This window comes from Crocodylus siamensis, chromosome 1, assembly GCF_052110815.1.
Source record: "Crocodylus siamensis isolate JL-2025a chromosome 1, ASM5211081v1, whole genome shotgun sequence".
Classification (NCBI taxonomy): Eukaryota; Metazoa; Chordata; order Crocodylia; family Crocodylidae; genus Crocodylus; species Crocodylus siamensis.
In genome coordinates this window covers 421,684,395-421,703,744 of record NC_143395.1, presented here as the reverse complement: position 1 = coordinate 421,703,744, position 19,350 = coordinate 421,684,395, and the positions used below count along the sequence as shown (strand labels likewise).

Sequence of the window (19,350 nt, the reverse complement as noted above, 5' to 3'; positions counted from 1 at the left end):
GCTTATGGCACGTTCTACTAGGATGCTGCACAGTGCCTATACCGCCCTGGCTTTGCTGTAAGGCGTTTCCCGACTCTGTCTGGCTCTGCTCCGTCTCTTTTCACTCCTCTTTCTCTGTGCTAACTCTGGGGGAAGTGTGACTGGGCTGCGTGCCACGGGAGCAAAGAGAGGCTTGCACTGCAAGCCACTGGCTGAGCCTGCAGCTGTGAACACACGAGCTGTCCCTGCAGCCAGCTGTGCCAAAGGGCACTGCAGGAGGTGGGAGTGAAGACAGGCTACTTGCTGGATATTTTAACCACAGGAACAGAAATATGTTTAGCCATGGAGGGCTAGACAGGCACTCTCCAACCAATCCAGTGTCCGTGACACGGAAAAAGAATCGCCTATTGCTTTTCAGACTAGAATAAGATAACTGCAGCCTTCACAGAAAGCGAATAAGGGGGGAAAGAGTAACCCAAAACACCATGGAAACATCCAGACAAGGATACTAAAGCCAATTATTCACCTAGCAAAATTTCACCTAGCAAATTAAACAAAACCAGTTGTTTTATGCCAGAACCATTTCGCCGCTGCAATTTTAAACAATTAATGCTATTTGTTAACTAATGCTACTGGACAATAACCAACTCTATCTGCCACATGCTAAGCTTTTAAGGAATTTGTAGAACAGCAAATCCTAGCTATTGCTTCTCTCAGTCCATTCACTCACTCTCTTCATTAAATGCATCTGAAGCTAAGCTGTAAACAGGCTATGCAAGGCTGTTATCTAAATTCAGAGAGGAGGACAGGGTCTTCTGTAGAAGGGCCTGTATGTGATACGGATGGTTTTGGGCACTGCTGAAGCACAAATACTGCAGACATCGGTGCAAGGAGGATATTTTCACACCTATGGCAAGGAGAAAGATTCAGGCCATAAACATTCAAATGCCTTTCAAATGCTGGTCAGTGCTAATGGGAAAAATCAAGGTCCTCCAGCCAGCTAATGCAGATGGACACATTTCCGTATGGCACGGCAGTGACTTGTGACCACAACACAGGCCCTTCTCCTCTGAGGCAAGCATCTCACTGTATCAAGAGTCAGCCCAAAAGAAGGGTCCTCATTACACACCACCCCTCACTAGCTTCTCACTAGAGGATGAATGGCCTGCACAGCAGCAAACTAATTCTGACTGCAAGCCTCTTTCTGATTTCAGGCTCCTCTCAAGACAAGACCAGGGTGAAGCAGGCCCATAAACTCAGTTCAATCTACTGCATCCTCATCGCTCATCTCATGACTAATTCTATTTTAGCCATTGCAGTTTCCATCATTGCAGACTGAAGATTCCCTAGCAATACCTAACTGCAGCTTGATCCCTGCAAGTGGCTACAACCGATCAAGAGAACCAGCCACTTCCATCCTTTTCCAATAACATTTACTACAACAGTGTATTATAATTCTCCATGGAGGAGTGTAATCGGCCTCAAAGAGTTTATTCCTCCACTTTACACATTCAACTCCAAAGCTGGACACTCTGGAGGCAGGAAAAAAACCCAGATGAACTCTGATCAGATGAACTAGGATGTCCCTCCAGGACAGGTCATTACAACATCCTTTTCCCAAGAAGTACAATGTACTAGACTCGGGCAAATGTTGTGTCTAGTTTCTAATCCTTTTTGTTCAGTGTTCTTGAGAACTGCAAGCAGAATTGTATCACCCGCCATACCCAGCTATTCAGCCCTTCCTCTCCCCTCTGCAGTCCCCCTTCTCCATACCTACAAGCCTAGCAATTTTCCAACACGGTTTAGACTCTCCTTAGCTTAAGGCTGTACACCTTACACCTACAACGCATCTAACTCACCCACTCCACCCTGATGTAAAAGATATCCTAATTCTACCTGCCAAGAGCCCCAAACTAAACTATCCAGTGCCTACCTAGGACTACAGCACAGGTCCTGCTTTCTTAGTTGTACCTCTGCCAAAAGAAGCCACAAGGAAAATTCACAGGTAGCAAAAGTTTTTCTAATTTGGGGTTTCTTTACTCTCTTCTCTGTGCCTATAGTTGAGAGGCTGCCAATCTGATCTCCCTGCCTATTTCCTGAGAAGAAGCATGGATATGAGTCACTGCTTTCCATGGTAGTATCTCAAAGGAGCACAGATAACAGACTGCACCCAGTCGAAACCCATCAATTAATTTACCTGCCTGCCTGTGCTCGCACACAAAGCAGTGTCTGTGTTCATGTTTGTGCTTGCGTCCATGCCTGTGGGGAACCCCAGTAATACTGAGGTTAAGTCTTAACTCTGTGTGCAAGAGAGCCTGGGTGTAAGAGCAGCACGCTGGACTCCCCAGATGAAAAACTGCAGCTATCAAATACCAACATAACAAATGATCCTCAGTATTTAATGCGATTCTTTTGTAATTTACCCCAAATGGTAAATCATATTTGTCTGCCATTAATTTAATTAAATGCTCTCGAAAGCCATTTTAACATCCTCGTTCTTTTAGTGATACACAGCTTCACTCCCATCCCATCCTAGGAAAAATGTCCTTCAATCAGAAATGAAGAGCTCCTGAATTTTTCAGCTGTATTATCATTCAGATTCAGAACCACACATCTGGTCACAACCCATGCGGGTATTTTAGTGGCCATCACACAGCTGTTTCAAACTGTGGCTTGATGCAGCTTGGAAGAAACACTGCAAGAGCAGTAACAGGGTGCATCCGTCTTCCTTGTGTCTGTTATAATGAATCCAGGTTCAGAGCTGGGTGCAATTGGCCTCCTTCCATAGAATCACAGAAAATGAGGGCTGCAAGGGACTTCAGGTTACATCTAGTCCAAACCTCTGCTAAAACAGGACCAGCCACAACTACATCATTCCAACCATTTCTATACATAATATTTCAGACCTCTGTAGCAGTCTCCACACAAATTGCATAGGTTAATGAATTAAAAATCACCATTATTATAGTGATAGCCATGTAATGGATTGGGAAAGTGAGACACACAAAATAAGTAATATAAAATAGTCACACGCACACAAGGCTGCGGGCACAGTCAGGATTACAACTGCAATGAACAGAAGCCCTGGGCTACTACACCCCTATGTTAACAGAAGTCTATCTGTGCAGCGGCAGTATGCATGTGCAATAGGAGATGGGTGTGCGGGTGCTTCTCCAGACATGAGAATCAGTTCCCTGTTCCTGGGAACTCTATCAGCCCAGAGGTACATGCAGCACTTCCAAACGCCAGGATAGGCAATACACCCCCAAAATATTTATAATAAACAAATGAAGACAAAATATGCATATACTAATATGTCACTTCAGGTGTAAACAGATGTCACATTTCTCCCTGGGGTGTTGGTTGTAGCTATGTTGGTCTAAGAATATAATCAGACGAGGCTCTTGGGGAAGACCAACCAAATGGTTGCAAAAATTGTTCTTTGCAAGCTTTTGGACACAAACACCTGCTGTTGTGTGTTCTCCTGGATGGAACAGAAGCCAATATGCAAAATACAGGTCTATGAAAATGTCAGCGTGTGGCAGTGAGGTTGTCCCTGGACTTTTGTCCTGGGATCCTACAGATACAAGTCCACTGTCCCACTTTAAGGACCTGCAAAAGACATGAGGCAAAAATGCACTAACACTTCTTCCTGGACAATGCCGTATCTGTAAATGAATCGCAGGGCACTCAAGTTAACTGCCATTCACTCTGGGGACAAGCCTGTTAGGGGCAGTAATACAACTGGTGGAAGGGGCTGTCCTCTATTGTTCCAGGGTTTGACTTAAATGGATTAGGCCCATTTCAAATGAGGCATCTGTTTACAGCTTTAGAGTGAACCTGACAACAATAAGCTCTCTCAGAGTAGCTGTTCTGGGAGAAAAAAAAAAGTCATGCTGTTCCAGAATAATTATTTACCTTGCAAATGCACTAATTACTCTGGAATAAAGTGACTCAAATATGGAGCTAGCAAAGAACAGATTATACTATAATGACTTTTCTGGTCCTTTTAGACCAGACAGGCCCTAAGAAACATAGCGTGGGTGTGGGTACTAATAACCCCCCATAAAGCAGAGCAGCTTCCAGTGTCCCTGGTATTACCTGAAAAACTGTTAATGCAGCAGGCTGGGGAAGAGCTGCCCCGTCATGTCTGCAACTCCCTGCCAGTCTCAGTCTGGGCTAGGACATGATCAGATCACTCTCTCTCATGAGAACTGGCAGCTATCCACTGACTGCTAGCCAAGGCTTGTATTTACTCTCGCGCACTCCGACAAGCAGTGCTATTAAGGTGATTCCTTGGCGTGTTGTATGGCAGCACAGGGGCATAATCTTCCTAGTCTCAGTTTCCACACTTCTCCAGCTCCATGCACCACAACTCGAGCTAATCTGCACCTGTAAGAAGCAGGCAGACTCAGAAAGCTCCCTCTGCAGATTGTGCCTCTGGAGCTCAGCGCTTTGCTTTTTTCATCCCAGTTCACTGCAACTCAGCTCAGATTGGGTTTTGCCTTCCTTTCCAAGGCAAAGACCAACACAGTACGCCTTGTTCTGTGCTGCCATAGCGTGGCTCTTCTTCCTCTCTGCTTCTCTGCCCTCCAGGTCAGGAGAGCTACTGTTAAACCCCTCCAAAACCAATTCCAAAAGGAAGCAACTTCTGTTTGTTGAAACTAAACACGTGGCCTAAGTTTGAATGGTGTCAAGATGTGGTGGTGTCCAGCTACGAGGAATCGCGAAGTTCCCCCGCCTCTTTCTTCTGACAGTTCTGCTAAGGCATTGCACAGCTGATCAGAGAGACTTCTAGCTTCAGCTTTAATAGGTCAGCTCAGGAACTCTCTTCCAAATTTAAGGAAACAAACTAATGATTCCTTATTTCATACCTCATTGTGGTGCTCTCTACATCTGCACAAAAACATCTGCTGCTGGGGTAAAATCTGATGTGATCTGTTGTGAGAAGAGACATCGACACTTGGGTCAGTCTGGATACTAGCAGAAGATTAACAGGAGCCGTACGTCCCATGTGTGGCTTTCAAAATGCTGCTCCAAAACACCACAATGGCTTCATGTCCCAAACCTTGAATGTGAGAACCAGAGGACCAAGGAGGCAGATCCTCAATGGCACTAACTGGAGCTCTTGCCAGAGGCTGCAGCTGACAAACTTTACCCTCCAGATCCCTGGAGCTCTTCAGGACTCGTTAGTAGGGACCTACTTAAAATCACAGTTTTGCGATTTTCACAGAAACTGTGAAAACCAACGATCTCTGCAAAAAATGGTATTGGCTGTGATTTCCCATGGAATCAATCCCCCACAAAATGCTTACCAGAATACAAAGATAGATGTAGACTTAATACTTAGATTCATAATAATACGGTCATTTATACAGTATTTCCATAGAATTTGCTATTTAATTAGGTGGTTTTTGCCTCTCGGGAAATCAGCAGCGAGGGATGGGGCTGCTGGGACCTCACCCCCAATCAATGTCAAGGGGCAGAACCATCATTAAATGCCTGCAAAAATCAGCTCAGCAAAACCTTTGGTCTTGCCCTGATTTTCAGAGATTCACAGATGTAGGGTTAGAAGGGACCTAAGTAGATCATCAAGTCCGACCCCCAGTTTAAGTAGGTCCCTCCTTATTAGGCACCAATCACAATTCAGAGCAACCTGAAGACTGCTCTAATTCATGCTCACTTATGAACAGCTGTTTAGGTGCTGTGATCCTGGTGAAAGATTAGTGGACGGAGAGAGAATAGTACAGAGATGCTTAAGCTTCTTGCTGGCCCAAGGATTTCCTTATGCCAGATGAACCCTGAAATGCTCAATGGGGGAAGCTTTTTGGACACGTGGCTCCTAATGTTAATAGTCACCCACTTGATGTGCTCCTGCTAAACTGCAGCCACCTTTGGAATTAAGGTTTGAAGCAGGATGAGATGCTGAATTGAAATGCAAAACCACCTATGTTTTGCAGCAGGGAAATAAGGAGTTATTTAGCTCCCTATTCTGGTTTTCTAATCCAACTTCTGCTTTTTTTTGTGGTTAAAGCAGTAAGAATGCCTAGTACAAACGAAATCAAGTGTATGACATAATCAGAGGGTTCCAGCGATACAATGGACAAGTGCTGGCTCTGTTCGGAAATTGCATCAATCTGCAGACTGTGCAGATGCAATCCAAGGCTTCACAAAACAAATCACCTTTGCAGAACAGAAATGGGACTGGGATATTACACTCCTAAAATCAGCAGAACCTAATATAGGCAGTGATAACACCTCGAAGGTAAGAATAGCATGTGCTAAAAGTTATAGTGACTGCTGAATACAAAAGCGGAGTCATTTAGTAGCAGAACACAGCTCATGAGAGGAAAGAAATGAGATGAGATATAATGCACTTTCCTGAGAGCAGCGCTGGACATGTGCTGATAACTAAGCCACAGAGAGATCTGACTGGTACACGGCCAGCACTGGACTATGGCGGCCCCATGACGTCTGGTCTGTCCTGCTCGACAGCAGGGACTTCTGGTGTGGTCTGGGGACAGTGGAAGCACGCCCAGATCATACAGTTCTGAAACAGTCTATTCTCTTGGGGCCTGTCAGAGGCCCAGAGACACGAGGATTCATAACCCACTGTTTAAAAAAAGACAAAACCAAACCAAACCAAACAACCCTAACTTTTAACTATCTTTGGATGTAGGTGTAAACATTCTCACCGTCTTAGCAAATTCCCAGGCCTCTTGGGCATACACATCAGCTCTTGATGACACCTTCTGGCAGAGAGATCCAAAGGATAAGGAGTTGCTGTAAAGACATACTTCCTTCATTCGTGTCAGTGGTGCTTGCTTTTGATTTTAACAAACATCCTCTTGTCCTTGTGTTATGTGAACTGGGGTCAAGGCATTGTTGGCCAGGGAGATCTGGCTAAAGACCAGACTTCCAGAGGAGATCAGGCACATTCATGCCGTGTCCATCTGCACTCCTTTTCAATGTGGCCTTTCTACCACAAGCGGGACGCTGAAAACATCGACACGTTCCAATCTGGCCAGAAAAAAGTCCCAAGCAACCAACCCTTCCTCCAACAAAAACAGCCCCAAACAAAATTTGAAACAAATCAAGTAAAAGAAAAAAAAAAGAAGAAACCTGCAATAAAAAGCAAATTATTTTATTTTATAACATCCTACATCAAAAAATAGAGTTTATTCCAAAAAAGGAGCAATGTCAAAGACCCTTAAAGTCCACAAAGATCTTTGCTACTGCAATCGATATGATGTAGAAGACTATCAGTTACTACAGTGAGGGGCAGTAATACATGTCTCTAAGAGAGACACGATAGCCGGGTCCAGACGAATGCAGTAGTGTGGTATGTGGTACCGCAGACATGTCTGCAGCGCCACCCACTGCACGTGCAGCTGTTCTCCCTGCTGCAAGGGGGCAGTGCGGGGAGGTAGGCCGACCCCTGGATATCCATGGGTCACAAAAACCTGAAAAAAAAAAAGAGTGGTGCATGTAGGGTAAGCATGCCTCTCAAGACCAGAGCCTGGCCAGCCAGAGCCATGCTCCACTGCCGGCCAGGCTCCATGAAGAAGGATCACCGCTGCTGCAGCCCCGGGAGGCCCCCAGGTAAGGCTGCTGGGCCTCCCCTACCCCACCCAGGGTAACTTGCCATGCGCCAGAGCACATGTGGCATGGGCATTCCCCAGGGACAGCGGTGGCACAAGGTGCACCGCCACTACTTGTCCCCGGGGAGCCAAACATCCATTAATGTGTGGATGTGGCCTATGAAGTTAGGTGAACACGGGTACCGGATGCACCTTCTCTGCGCCACTCATTATTTCTTACCTCCAGAGCACCTCGCCTTTTCTTCTGAAGACCAAAAACACACTATATACTGATCCCTTTCTGCGAGAGGAGGGCACTGTAGTACTGATCACAATGCTCTCCTACTCCCTTCATCACCCTCCATTTGTAGTTGCTTCTCCTTGGAAATCATTTCATGTGACAGGTTATTTTAGCACAGTTGCTGTCATGGACAATGACAAAACTATACAATCAAGCTAACAGATCTCTAAGCAGCAAAGTCATTTATGAGACTCTCCACTGGGCCTCAGCTCAAAGCTGCTGTTCAGCGTGGTGCGGGTAATCTAAACACAACTCACTTGACTCTAAATATTTAAAGTGGATGGTAAATCTCAGAACGATAATGAATTTGATATTTAGTCACTAGGTTCTATTGGTTTAAGCAAACAGTAATCCAGCAGGCATCAGACAACTTGTCAAATGAGCTTTTAATTATTACAGGAAAAAAACAGCCACACTGGAATTCATACCAAAGGAAATCTGGATCATCCATCTCGACAGCATGACACTAACGGAATAAACATTTAATGAAAAGGAAGAAAATCCTGCCACTCTAACACTCCCAGGTGCCATATCCCATTTAGAAACCTTGTCCTTTTATGGGTAGACAGGACCTCTGATTAGCTTAGGCAAGCAGCGTTTGCATTTCTGTTGGTCTGAGCCTGAGGCTTTTTGTGGTTTGGTTTTGGTTTTTTTATTGGACCAACTGCATAGTTGGGGGAGATGTTAGACAAGTTCTCAGGCACAGAGAAGGGCATTTGATGCCTGAAAGCTTGTCTAATATCTCTCCTAGCTGTCCAGCTAGTTTAATAAAAAAAACTCAAAAAACCCCAAACCCTTGCATATTTCTTGCTTATTTGCAAGGCAGTCTTGCAAAATTCTTGCATATTTCCTGGACCATCGCAGCTATAACAGCACTCTAGCCCTCGTAACAGACTCATACAGCTGCCTGACTAAAGCAAAAAGATACTGTCCACCTTCGATTCCCAGAGAGGATAATTGGAGCTGAGAGCAGCACTGGAACAAGACGCCCGTCTTAATGCCACTCCCCCCAGATCTACTTTGGGTCCCAAAGCTAGACCTGGAACCAGAGCGTTTTGAGAAGCACTCGCTCTTCACGAGATCCACTCCTCCTAACAACTCCCCCAAGTCAGCGTGTGCATCGATGTGGTAGTGAAGAGGCCTGTGGGGCTTAGCTGACAGCCCGGCACACCTTACGTATTTTTGCAGTTGCTCGAACCGAATGACACGAGGTGCCCATCTGCCCTGGCAAAGGGAATCCGAGAGGCACCTATACCAATTACATCTCCAAAAATCCCAGGAGCTATGGGAGGTCGGCCTTGCTGATGCTGGATAGACCACCCTAAGACTGGTGAGTTGGGGGGCAGTCTTTCTCTGAGGTCACTGCTGGTCAACAGCACCCTGTGCTTCAAAGGCATCAAGGGAAGAGACAAATTCAATTTTTTAATTGCTGGTGGTGATTAAAACTCCTACAGCCCGTGTAACAAGAGCTGGGCTGCGGCCATTAGTGGCAAAGATAGCATTCTCACTTGGGTAATTACACACTGCTGCCCTAAATTCCCAGGCTGCATCACTTGAACACAGCATTTTTTTTATGCCCTATCAATCCCTGGGGCAAGGGCGATTTTCAGCCCTGATGATGATGATGATACACAGGTTAGCAAATTAAATGAGATCGTTGGCACCTGCTGTATTCCACTCCAGAGGCGGCTAAAGTGGCCCCAAGTGTTTTGTGGCCCTTTGGGATGAAGGGTGGGATGTAGGAAACGGAAGCTCGGGTGCCGGGTCTTCCTCTTACACGTCCAAACCACTGCATCTTTCTTCTTCTTAAGCTTTCAAGAAGTCTTCTGAAGCACCACTTTCAAAGGTCTCAAACTTGCTTTTCCAGTGCTCTAGTGAGTGTCCAGGTCTCGCAGCCATACAAAGTTGTTGAAATGACAACAGCATATAGTACGTGGAGTTCTGTTTTCAGTGTGATACTGCTGTTTTGGCTAGAGCATGATGCTAACAACGCCAAGGCTGCAGGTTTGATCCCTGTAAAGGACACTGAGGGAACTAAGCTGATTTAGTCTGGAGAAGAGGAGACTGAGTAGCAGCCTTCAACTCCCTGCAGGGGGGTTCGAAAGAGGATGGAGCTGGGCTGTTCTCAGTGGTGGCGGATGACAGAACAAGGAGCAGTGGGCTCAAGCTGCAGCAAGGGAAGTTGAGGTTGGATATTAGGGAAAACTCTCTCACGAGGAGGACAGTAAAGCACTGGAACGGGCTCCCAGAGAGGTGGTGGAGTCTCTACCCTTGGAGGCTTTAAGACCCCGCTAGACAAATTCTTGGCTGGGATGATGTAGTTGGGACTGGTCCTACTTTAAGCAGGGGGCTGGACTAGTTGTGACCTCCTGAGCTCCCTTCAAGCTTCATTTTCTATGACTGTAGAACACAAGACCTCTCTCAGGCAGGGGGTTGGACTTGATCCCCTGAGGTCCCTTCCAGCCCTACCTATGATTTTTTTATGTTTAAGGGTTTCCCTTTTCTCCCTTGTTTCTCAACCTGAAGTACAAGGCCTTTATTTACAGCAGCAGGAGGGCAAATTAGTTTTGAAAACCTGAGTCCTGTACTCAGGAGGGGGTTGGTTCATGGTTTGATGCACAGCTTGTCTGTGCCTTTAACAACAGAGTAGGCAAGCACGTGTCTAGGATGGCTTTCTATGATTCTCTGAAGAACTTCAGTCCCCACAAAATCCTAAAAGCTCTACCCAACATCCCGCATGTTAGACAAGAGATGTAGGTGACCACACGCCTACTGGAGCTATGCATCAGATCTCAGAGTTTCACTAGTGAACAAACATCTGGCTTCACATCCAGCCAAGGATGTCCTGTCTTGCGAGCAAGCAAAATATTCCCTCTGCATGTATGCTGTGATCTCTACTTGCAGGATCAGGATTTTATCTACCATTTCTGATGGCTTTGCCGTGGATGACTGGACAGTGTGCCTTTTACAGTCCATCTGTTTTGAAACCGTCCAAATCACCAGCTATCCTGGGCCTCAGCAAGTAAAAGCAAGAGTCTTGCACCTCTGGGCTGCAGTCTATCAGCCAACAGTTTAACGTACCCAATGGGATACACCTGTCAAGAGAGGACGCTTTCACTTGATCAAAATTCGTTTCAACTCTCTCTATCCAGAAGTAAGCAGCTTAAAAGGAGACCAAGGACTTCCTGAGTGTGGCTAAGAATGGCCAGCTGTTCAAGGCACCCTGCAGTTTTGTAATCCATTCCATCAGGATCTAATTCTGCATGAAGAGCTCTCTGACAATTCAAGAGTTAAATGAAGACAACCCCCTGAATCAGCTAATCAAGGCGCAAATATTAGGCTGAAGAACAGGGTTAGTCCTTTACAGCAATTATTAATAATTCATTGGGTGTTTACCCAGTGGCCATCCACCATCACAAGTTCTGTACCGCAGGCTTTCAGACCATATCCCATTCAGTTCCTAGTCTTGGCTGCGTTTCCACTTGTGCTGTCACAACAGAAAGAGCTCAGATTTAAAAGCTTTAAGAAAATGCTGCTACAGTCATCATAATGGGATGGGGTATCACTGCTGATGAAGACAAACTTTAATGCTTACAGGAAGAGCAGCTTTTCCTTTGTGCTTAAGGTTGTCTGATGAAAGCTGCGTTTTCTCCACTGGATGACGGAACCCTTTGGCACCCAGTACCTTTCTCTGAGATAGTAACATGCCCTGTATTCAACTTGCCTCTACAGCTTCTTTTCAATAAACAAAAAGGACTGAGTTCTTCAAGCCTTTCACTGTGAGGCATATTTTCAGCCTTCGATCAAGAGCCCCAGAATTATTCAGAGCTCCGCATCTCTTACAGTGGGGATGCCACAACGATCACATGGATGCAGCTAAACACCATCCCTCCCCCAGTACCGTCATACAGAGGTCAAACCACCTCCATAACCTTTCCATGTAGGCATCCAAGAATCACGAGTCTCTCTTGCTACAGCATTGCACAAGGGGCTGATGTGTTGCTTGGTGGCATCCACCAAAGCCTTTTTTGGAGTCCCTTGTTTCCAGGATGCAGTCCCTTATTTCGTAGGTGTGACCCTGAGCAAGATGCACCCAGAGATGTGCTGGTAGGGAGTAGAACAAAGATTAAAGAACTGTCCTCTATCCTACATTAGCCCACTGCCCAGGGAAGCAGCTGGCTAGGTGCTACTAGATGCATGAAAAAGAAAAGAAATACAAAAAAAGGGAAAACAAACTGGAAGGGAGAGACAAGAGAGAAAATGTGACAGCTACCACACAACCTCACCAGATTTACCTTCCTTCATTCAAAACACAGCTCCCAGAGCCCCACCAGCAGCGCTGAGGAGGTAGGACAAGGCAGGGGCCCCCACCCAGACCCCATTAGGCAGTGCTCTGCGAGGAGGACTCAGTTCCTGGTTTCCATTCAGTCTAACAGGTCTTCTCAACCAGCCTGCCCTGCTCTGTTCCTCATGGAAGATCAGTCTAATTTGCACCTGTCCCATAGACGAGAGAGCTGGGTCAACTAGAGAACATCTCCCCTGCCCAGTCACAGGACAGCTCCGTTCCACAAGGGAGAAAATAACCAATTTGCTTTGAGGCTACAGACTGACCTCAGTGTTGTGCCCTGTGGACTGTGCTGTTGTTCCAACTAGTAGAAAGGTGGGACTACACACCTGGACATGCCTTTGGGAGCTGCACCTACATATTCAACAGGATGGCATCTCTTAATGCCTGCCTGTTTTGTGCAACTTACCTCAGTGACCCTTGGTAGGGTCAGGTATGGGTTCACCTATGCACATCTCAGCTCTGCATCTGCACTGAGTGCATTTCCCCTCCCCCTTACAGGGCAGGGGATCTTCAGCATTACTCACAGAGAGGAGGCCCAAACAGCACCGTGTCCAGAGCCTTCAGCTGCAGCTTCTGCCTGTGGCTCCGGTCAGTCATCTTCAGTACTGTTCCCATCATGGTGGCGTTGTTGATTGCTAGCCTGCAGGGAAGAAAAGGCAAGCAGTTACATACTGGTTTGGAAAAGGTAACTCTAGAGCGAGAGCTCTGTGGGGAGAAACAGCAAACCAAGCCAGGGCACTGTCCCCTCAGATGTCACTGAACAGAAGGCCACTACAAGACTCGATGCCTTTGAGGCAGAACGGGTATTGAAAAATAGCTTTCTGGGCATCCAGGAGGACACTGATTCAAGCGGCAGAGAAATACAAATGAAGTTTTCATTCCATTTAACCTGGAAACCAAAGGTCACCTCCCCCGATGCACCCATCTCTCCCCATGGGGCTGCACTGTCCATCAGTTGCTTTCTCGGACCCACGTGGCTGTTCTTTGACCCCTGTCCAGTGCACTGCCCAGAAAGAGCACATCACCCAGAGGGGGGAAACCATCATCAGGCCAGGGCGCGCAGGCCTGGAGAGCAGTGGTTCCAGGTAAAACTTATCTTGCCACAAAAGCCTTGTTTTATTGCTGGTTACGCCTCCTCCTCCTCCAAGCCCCTTGTCAGAGAAAACAACAAATTCGGGCCAAAGGGCAGCACTGAGCTCCTGCCAAGCTGCTAGGGCCTCCCCAAATTAAAAGAGTAAGCCATCCTGTTATGCAAAGAGATTCAGCCACTCTTGCTTATTATTAGGGTTATCACAGAAATCGTAGAGCAGTTGGACTGGAAGGGACTTGCAGAGGTCATCTCTACTCCAATCCCTGCCTGAGGTAGGATCAGCCCTGTCCAAACCAGCCCAGATGCATCTACAGTTTAATCTCTTAGCAACACTACACAGTTCACCCTGACACTACACCAGACATCACATCTGAACCTGCTAAAAGGAAAGCAGGAGGACCACAGCAGATAATATCCCGCTTCTGTAAAGGGTTGGCAATAGGTGCTCAAAAGATCCCAGGTAGATCGTTACATAGAAACCCACAGCAGGATCAGGGTGTACTTCTGCAGATCACTGAAGATGCACATGATGGCAGATCATCCTTGCCTAGAAGAGCTTACACTTTAAAAGCAGTGGCGCTTAATCGTTTTAGACTTAAGGCCCCCCACCCCTCAGAAAATGCAAACTCTTAGTTTTCACTTGTTTTTTTTTGACTGCCAAAAAATAACAGCGATTCTTCTGCTGCAAAGATCTCAGAAAGACCACAACAGGGCAGAATGTTTTTCACACTATGAATTTCTATTTGAAATCTCTGAGTTTAACCTTTTGAATCACGTTTGCAAACCAAATGGAGCTAATGCTGCGTGACATGGAACAGCACCCTTCAAAGGATCTCAGTGCACCCCAGGGTGCTGCGGTACTGTGTGTGAGAATTGCTGCTCTAAAGGGACTGGGCCAGAGAACAGTTGGGGGAGGCTACGGGAGGATTATACACATGTGACAGCTGGGGAGCCAACAGACTCAGGGACTAGCCCATAGTCAAGGAGGTGGCAGGTCAGGAACTGGACCCAAGCCAGCTTGGTCCTAACCCAGGGCTGTATCCACAAGACTGCACTTTCGGCGTGCATAGAGATGCATCCCCTAAGCCCATGCAACAGGGTTCAAATGGTAGCTAAGCAAGGCAAGGCTTGTGTTGGCCCTCTGCAGAGAGGCAAACAACCAACCCCAGCATGAAATCCTGCGACGTCCATTGCTCCCATGCACATACAGCCAACAGGGAAGTAAGAAAACGGAGCTGGCACTGACCTGGGCATGGCGTGTCCACTAAGCTGCAGCTTCCTGAAGGTATCTTCGTACTGCGGTAGCTCTACATAAGTGATAAGCCATTGCACCACCTCGTCGACCGTCCAGTTATACACTGTAGGGAGGTCAAAGACAAGCTGCTTAATGCTTTTAGTGTACAACAGGCCTCCAATCTGCTGGAAGCCCTGGCGCATCAACTGGCATCACACCAGATGCACCCCTGCCTTCTGCCCTTAGTGAAGATAAAGTCTCTGCAGGGTTAAAACCCCCAGTGCTAAATGGCTGCACACATCAGGCCCCTCTGGGAAGATGCCAGCTCTGAGCTTTCACTTTTTTTTTTCCCCACTATGGAAAAATATTAGAGCAATTCTTCTGTTGCACAGCCCACAGCTGGGCTGAATATTTCCCTGTGGATTCCTTCTGGAAATCTCTGGGTGAATCACATGTAGGCATTTGTGCTAATATTGTGACTCCTGTGTCACCCTTAAAAGGATCTTGCAACACCCTGGTTGAGAATCACCACACAAAGCAGACCCGTTCTCTGGAAGACACGTGGCAAATCTGGTAGCTTTTCCAGGAGAGAGAAGTGACCAGATAAAAGCCGGGAGAATGTCATGTAGGGAGTCATCCTGACTAGGTGACTGCAGGTGTTTTCTTCAATCTCTAACTTCTTTGATGGTGTGAGAGCTGTGCATCGTCTGTCCGGCGTATATCACGAAGCACAAACAGGCAAGTAGCACCTTTCCCAAAAATTACCTCAGGCAAGACCTCTCTGGGACGGATGACTTTGCATGGCAATAGCACCATACAGGAAGACTACAATGCTGGCATCACAGAAGCTTGCAGAAAAAGCCTTGTGAGAATTCGCTCCCTGCCTCTCCGAAACCACATCCCTGCAATCCCTCACTTTCCAGCAAGACACAACTGCTCCTGCTATGTGCCTGAAACACAGACGGGTGTCACTCCATGAGACTCAGGGACCCCTCCAGGGCAGAAGAGCTCCAGAGACAGCGGCAATCCCTATATACCCTGCTGTCACCTCGGCGCAGCAATTCACTCATGCAGACTGGTGCACAAGCACAGTGGAGCACAGGGACAGAAACCGTTTTCTTCAGAAATGGCAAGAAAGTGACCCAGGAACAGATTTTCTGTAATGAAACAAAAGAGTGCTTTTCTCCATGCTGCCCTGGGATACCCTGCATGGGTTTGAGGGAATCCTTTGGGGCCCACATTTAAGAACATCTCCTACTTTCAGGCACCTAAAGAAGAAACGAGGTTTCCATCTTGCCCCTAATTTTCGCTTGACTGCAGCAATGTGGCTAAAATATCTAAAAAATTTCTTAAGCAATAAGGCCATTCATGGGAATGGGGGTTTTCTGTCATGCTCTGATGGCTACAAATAGATACCGCAATTGCCCATCTGTGTCCGCTGTCTCAGGATGAATCCTAAAAGGTTCACAGAATAAGAAGTGCTAACAGCTTATCCCAGGACACAGCAAAATGCATCTGCACAGGCATCTCAGGACCAGCAGCGTATTCAGCTGCTCACTAACCCTCAATTATAGAAGGGAGATGCGTGTACACACAAATCCCGGATCATTTTTTTCTGGGACAAACAGGCACAATGTGAACCAAGGACAAATGCAACACTGTTCCTAGCCAACATACCTGTCGTCACCTGTGCCAGATGTGTGGGGCATAACTCTACCTCTCCAAGCAGCATTCAAGAAAACCAGAGCACACTCTGTTGAAGTGCACAGCCTGGGGATGAAAAAGGGGCTTAACTAGAATATGCGCTTGTCCAAACTTGGTGCAAACAGTGCCAATTAACTACAGGAACAGCCTCTGCTGAGCTTGTGACTCAATAAAGCTGGTTTCTTTGTTTCTCAGACTATTTTATTTCTCTACTTGCAGTTTACAAATTGGGAGATGCCATTTTAGATCAAGACTGCTTTAAAACAGTGAAACGGGACAATTAGATTACTACACAAAATAGACAATGGGGCCTAAACATTCCTAGTGCTGCAGTGGTTTATGCCTCTAGTCTAACCAACACGCAGATAACCAGAGTCTCTTATGAGCAACAGGCAAAAATTAGGAGCAGTGGCATGTTATGCAGGTGGACAAGTTATGCATATACCCAATACACACTGTACAGATCATTTAAACAAGGCCTTCTATTTGATGTCCAGCCGTTTGCTTGGTTGCAACTACTGCACAATCCAGGACACCTCTCAGATGCGCACACTGTGCTTTTAGATATTCCTCTGGATGTCAAAATCAGTCATCACTGCTTTAAAAAAGGGAATTTGATAGATTTGCCCTTGCTAACATCAGCTATCAACTGCACCCCAGCTCCCCGATTTAGCATAGATGCATGAGAATATGAGAGCATCGTCCACGCTTTCTAGATGAATTCCCCTACGTGGGCAGAAGTTGTGGTGTGGTAGGAGCTGGTTGTCTGACAGAAGTTAGCAGAGGAGTGTTGGATATAAGGAGAGTGTAATCTCCTAGGCCAGAAAAAACACACTGGTCAGAGGTAACCCTTTCTGGCATTAAACTGGATGAAACTCCACATGACAGAAGCCAGGGCGTGGCCATAAAGCCTCCCCTTCACATCTGGCAAGCATCAAATGAGAACGTACCTATAGGACTTGGACATCACACTCGGCTCTTCCAAACCTAGGTGTTAAACACCAAAACGGCTTCTCACCCCTGCCAACAAACACTTCAAGGGCTGGGTGGAGGTGATAAAGTCCACTGAAACTTTCTTTGTAAAACACCTCGAGTTAAAGCCCACGAGGCTGAAGTGAGCTCTGTTCTCAAAGAGTTACAAGCAAAATCCATTCCAATTTCCAGCTCTTATTTGTGCACTACTTCAATGCGTGAGCCCGTCGGGAACAAGCATCTCTTGTCATCCAAGGAAAGGAACTGTGGCCCGGAGGACTTAAAGCCAGCCTTGCTTACAGAGGGCCTTACAACAGGTGCCCCTGCCAACTCCTGGGTCTATGCCCAGCTGAAAAGCCCTTGCTCTCAATCTGGAGATATCCAGGGAGTGTGGCAACTGCTCAAAGGCAAGGGCCAAGGACACGAAATGTGCCCCACAGACAGTGACCATCAATTTATCTAGCTGAGGAGGGCTTCCCTCTGCCTTCACGTCCCAGGCTGCTAACGGCTGCCTGTCCGGTGCATGTTTGCATGCGGGTTTCCTCAGAAGCAGCCTGCCTTTGTCTTTCCTCGTAGCATTAAGGACTGGGAAGTTTCTTTGATAAATAGCCTGACTGCCTCCAGAAATACTGGAGCGTGACAGGGAACTCACGCTGACCAGCTGCCCGGTATGTGCACGCTGCTTAGGGGAGAAGGCGGAGCAAGGGTTTGCACAGCAAGCCCAGGTCAGGTTTTCCTACTGGAGCGGTGGCAGCATAAAACTGCAGCTTTTACTCCAAAAGCCTGTTCTGTGATTCTTATTTTATTGACAGACACAGTCTTTCCTCTGGCCAGTTCTGCAGAGACGTAGTTAGCCACGGTTGCCTGAAGTCAAGTAGAAGGCAGGGCAGATCTGCACTTTACGGACTAACCAAGTAGTAGATACAGCGCGAGCTTTCCTGAGCTGAAACATCTGATGAAGGGAGCTTCAGCTGACGAAAGCTTGTTTTATATACACATCTATTTGGGTTAGTCTGTAAGGTGCAAATCTATCCTGGCTTCTAGTTCAAAACGGCCAACACCATTCTGGGATACTGAACAAGAGCCTGCCCATCAACACCAAGAACAAACATCCCAATGACAAGCCTTCATTTTCGGTGACAATCTGAGGAACAGAAAACACAGTAATTTCAGCCTCTGAGGCAGTAACTATGGGGATGGTAAACAGAAAAAATGTATTTCACTCACAAACCGAGCAGCCTGTCACTGACTGACACCTAAGGCAGGCTCCCACAGTGCCATTTCAAGTCCCTTTTTGGGTGACAACTGCAGCAGGAAAGCACCGCCTCCTCTCCGCCCCTAATTCTGCTAAGTCTTCCATGAATGCACCACTGAATTCAGCTGGAGTCCGTGCTCGGAGAGATTAGACTCTGTCTGCACGCTAATCATATAACATGTTATTAAGTAAGGCACTTGGAATGGAGAGGCAGAAAAAACAAAGCGCTTGCTAAGCGATGTGGAAACAACACATCAAGTGGAAAAATCCTGTAGCAGAAGCGTATGAAGAAATGTTCCTTAGATGTGCTCCAGGAACAGCAAGCAAGCAAAGCAACCAAGCAATTAATGGACCTCTAAATGTCTCGGGATGCCCATAATGGCTCTAGGGCTTATCTAATGGACATTAGATGGACTTTAGGCAATGCTGTTTGTAAACACTTGTACAACAGAATAAATATTTCCAACATCGGGCTTTCCTCGAATGCACACAAGACAAAACAGGACCCATCAGCGTCCTTCCAGCTTTAAAGTGGTTTGGAAAAGTTTAAGCCATGCAATTTTACGTGGTTGCAAGTCTAATCCTGGAAAAAAGGGATTGCAGAATCTGGCATGATATCACTTAATTTTTAAATAGACACATAGTCAGCTGCTCTCTTATTTAGTCCTGCTTTTTCTGTTTACTGGCACTGATCAGAAACTAGATTTTTCACTGACTTTTGAAAAAAATTTAAATGGCCTAAAACTTCCCACACAAGCAGGGATTCCTAAGTTTTGGGTAGAAGAATAAGCAAGGTGGCATTTAGCTTTAACCCCTTCTAAATGTCTGCAGCTCCCCAAGCTTCCTGGATGAAGTCTGGAAGCCACGGGCAGAGAAGCCAGGGAAAC

The 19,350-nt window shown here is 46.6% G+C and overlaps 1 protein-coding gene across 6 annotated transcripts in view; it reads right to left on the bottom strand.

Annotated features, from left to right (window-relative positions):
* The window catches only part of STIM1 (stromal interaction molecule 1), a 141,806-nt gene that overhangs the window by 38,576 nt on the left and 83,880 nt on the right, over nt 1–19,350 (bottom strand). For all 6 annotated transcript variants that reach the window (XM_090030989.1, XM_090030988.1, XM_090030993.1 and 3 more), the window contains 2 exons: nt 14,545–14,656; nt 12,733–12,848 (listed from right to left, as the gene is read on the bottom strand). In XM_090030989.1, the coding sequence (XP_089887115.1) occupies nt 12,733–12,848; nt 14,545–14,656 (228 nt within the window). The remainder of the gene's footprint in view (nt 1–12,732; nt 12,849–14,544; nt 14,657–19,350) is intronic.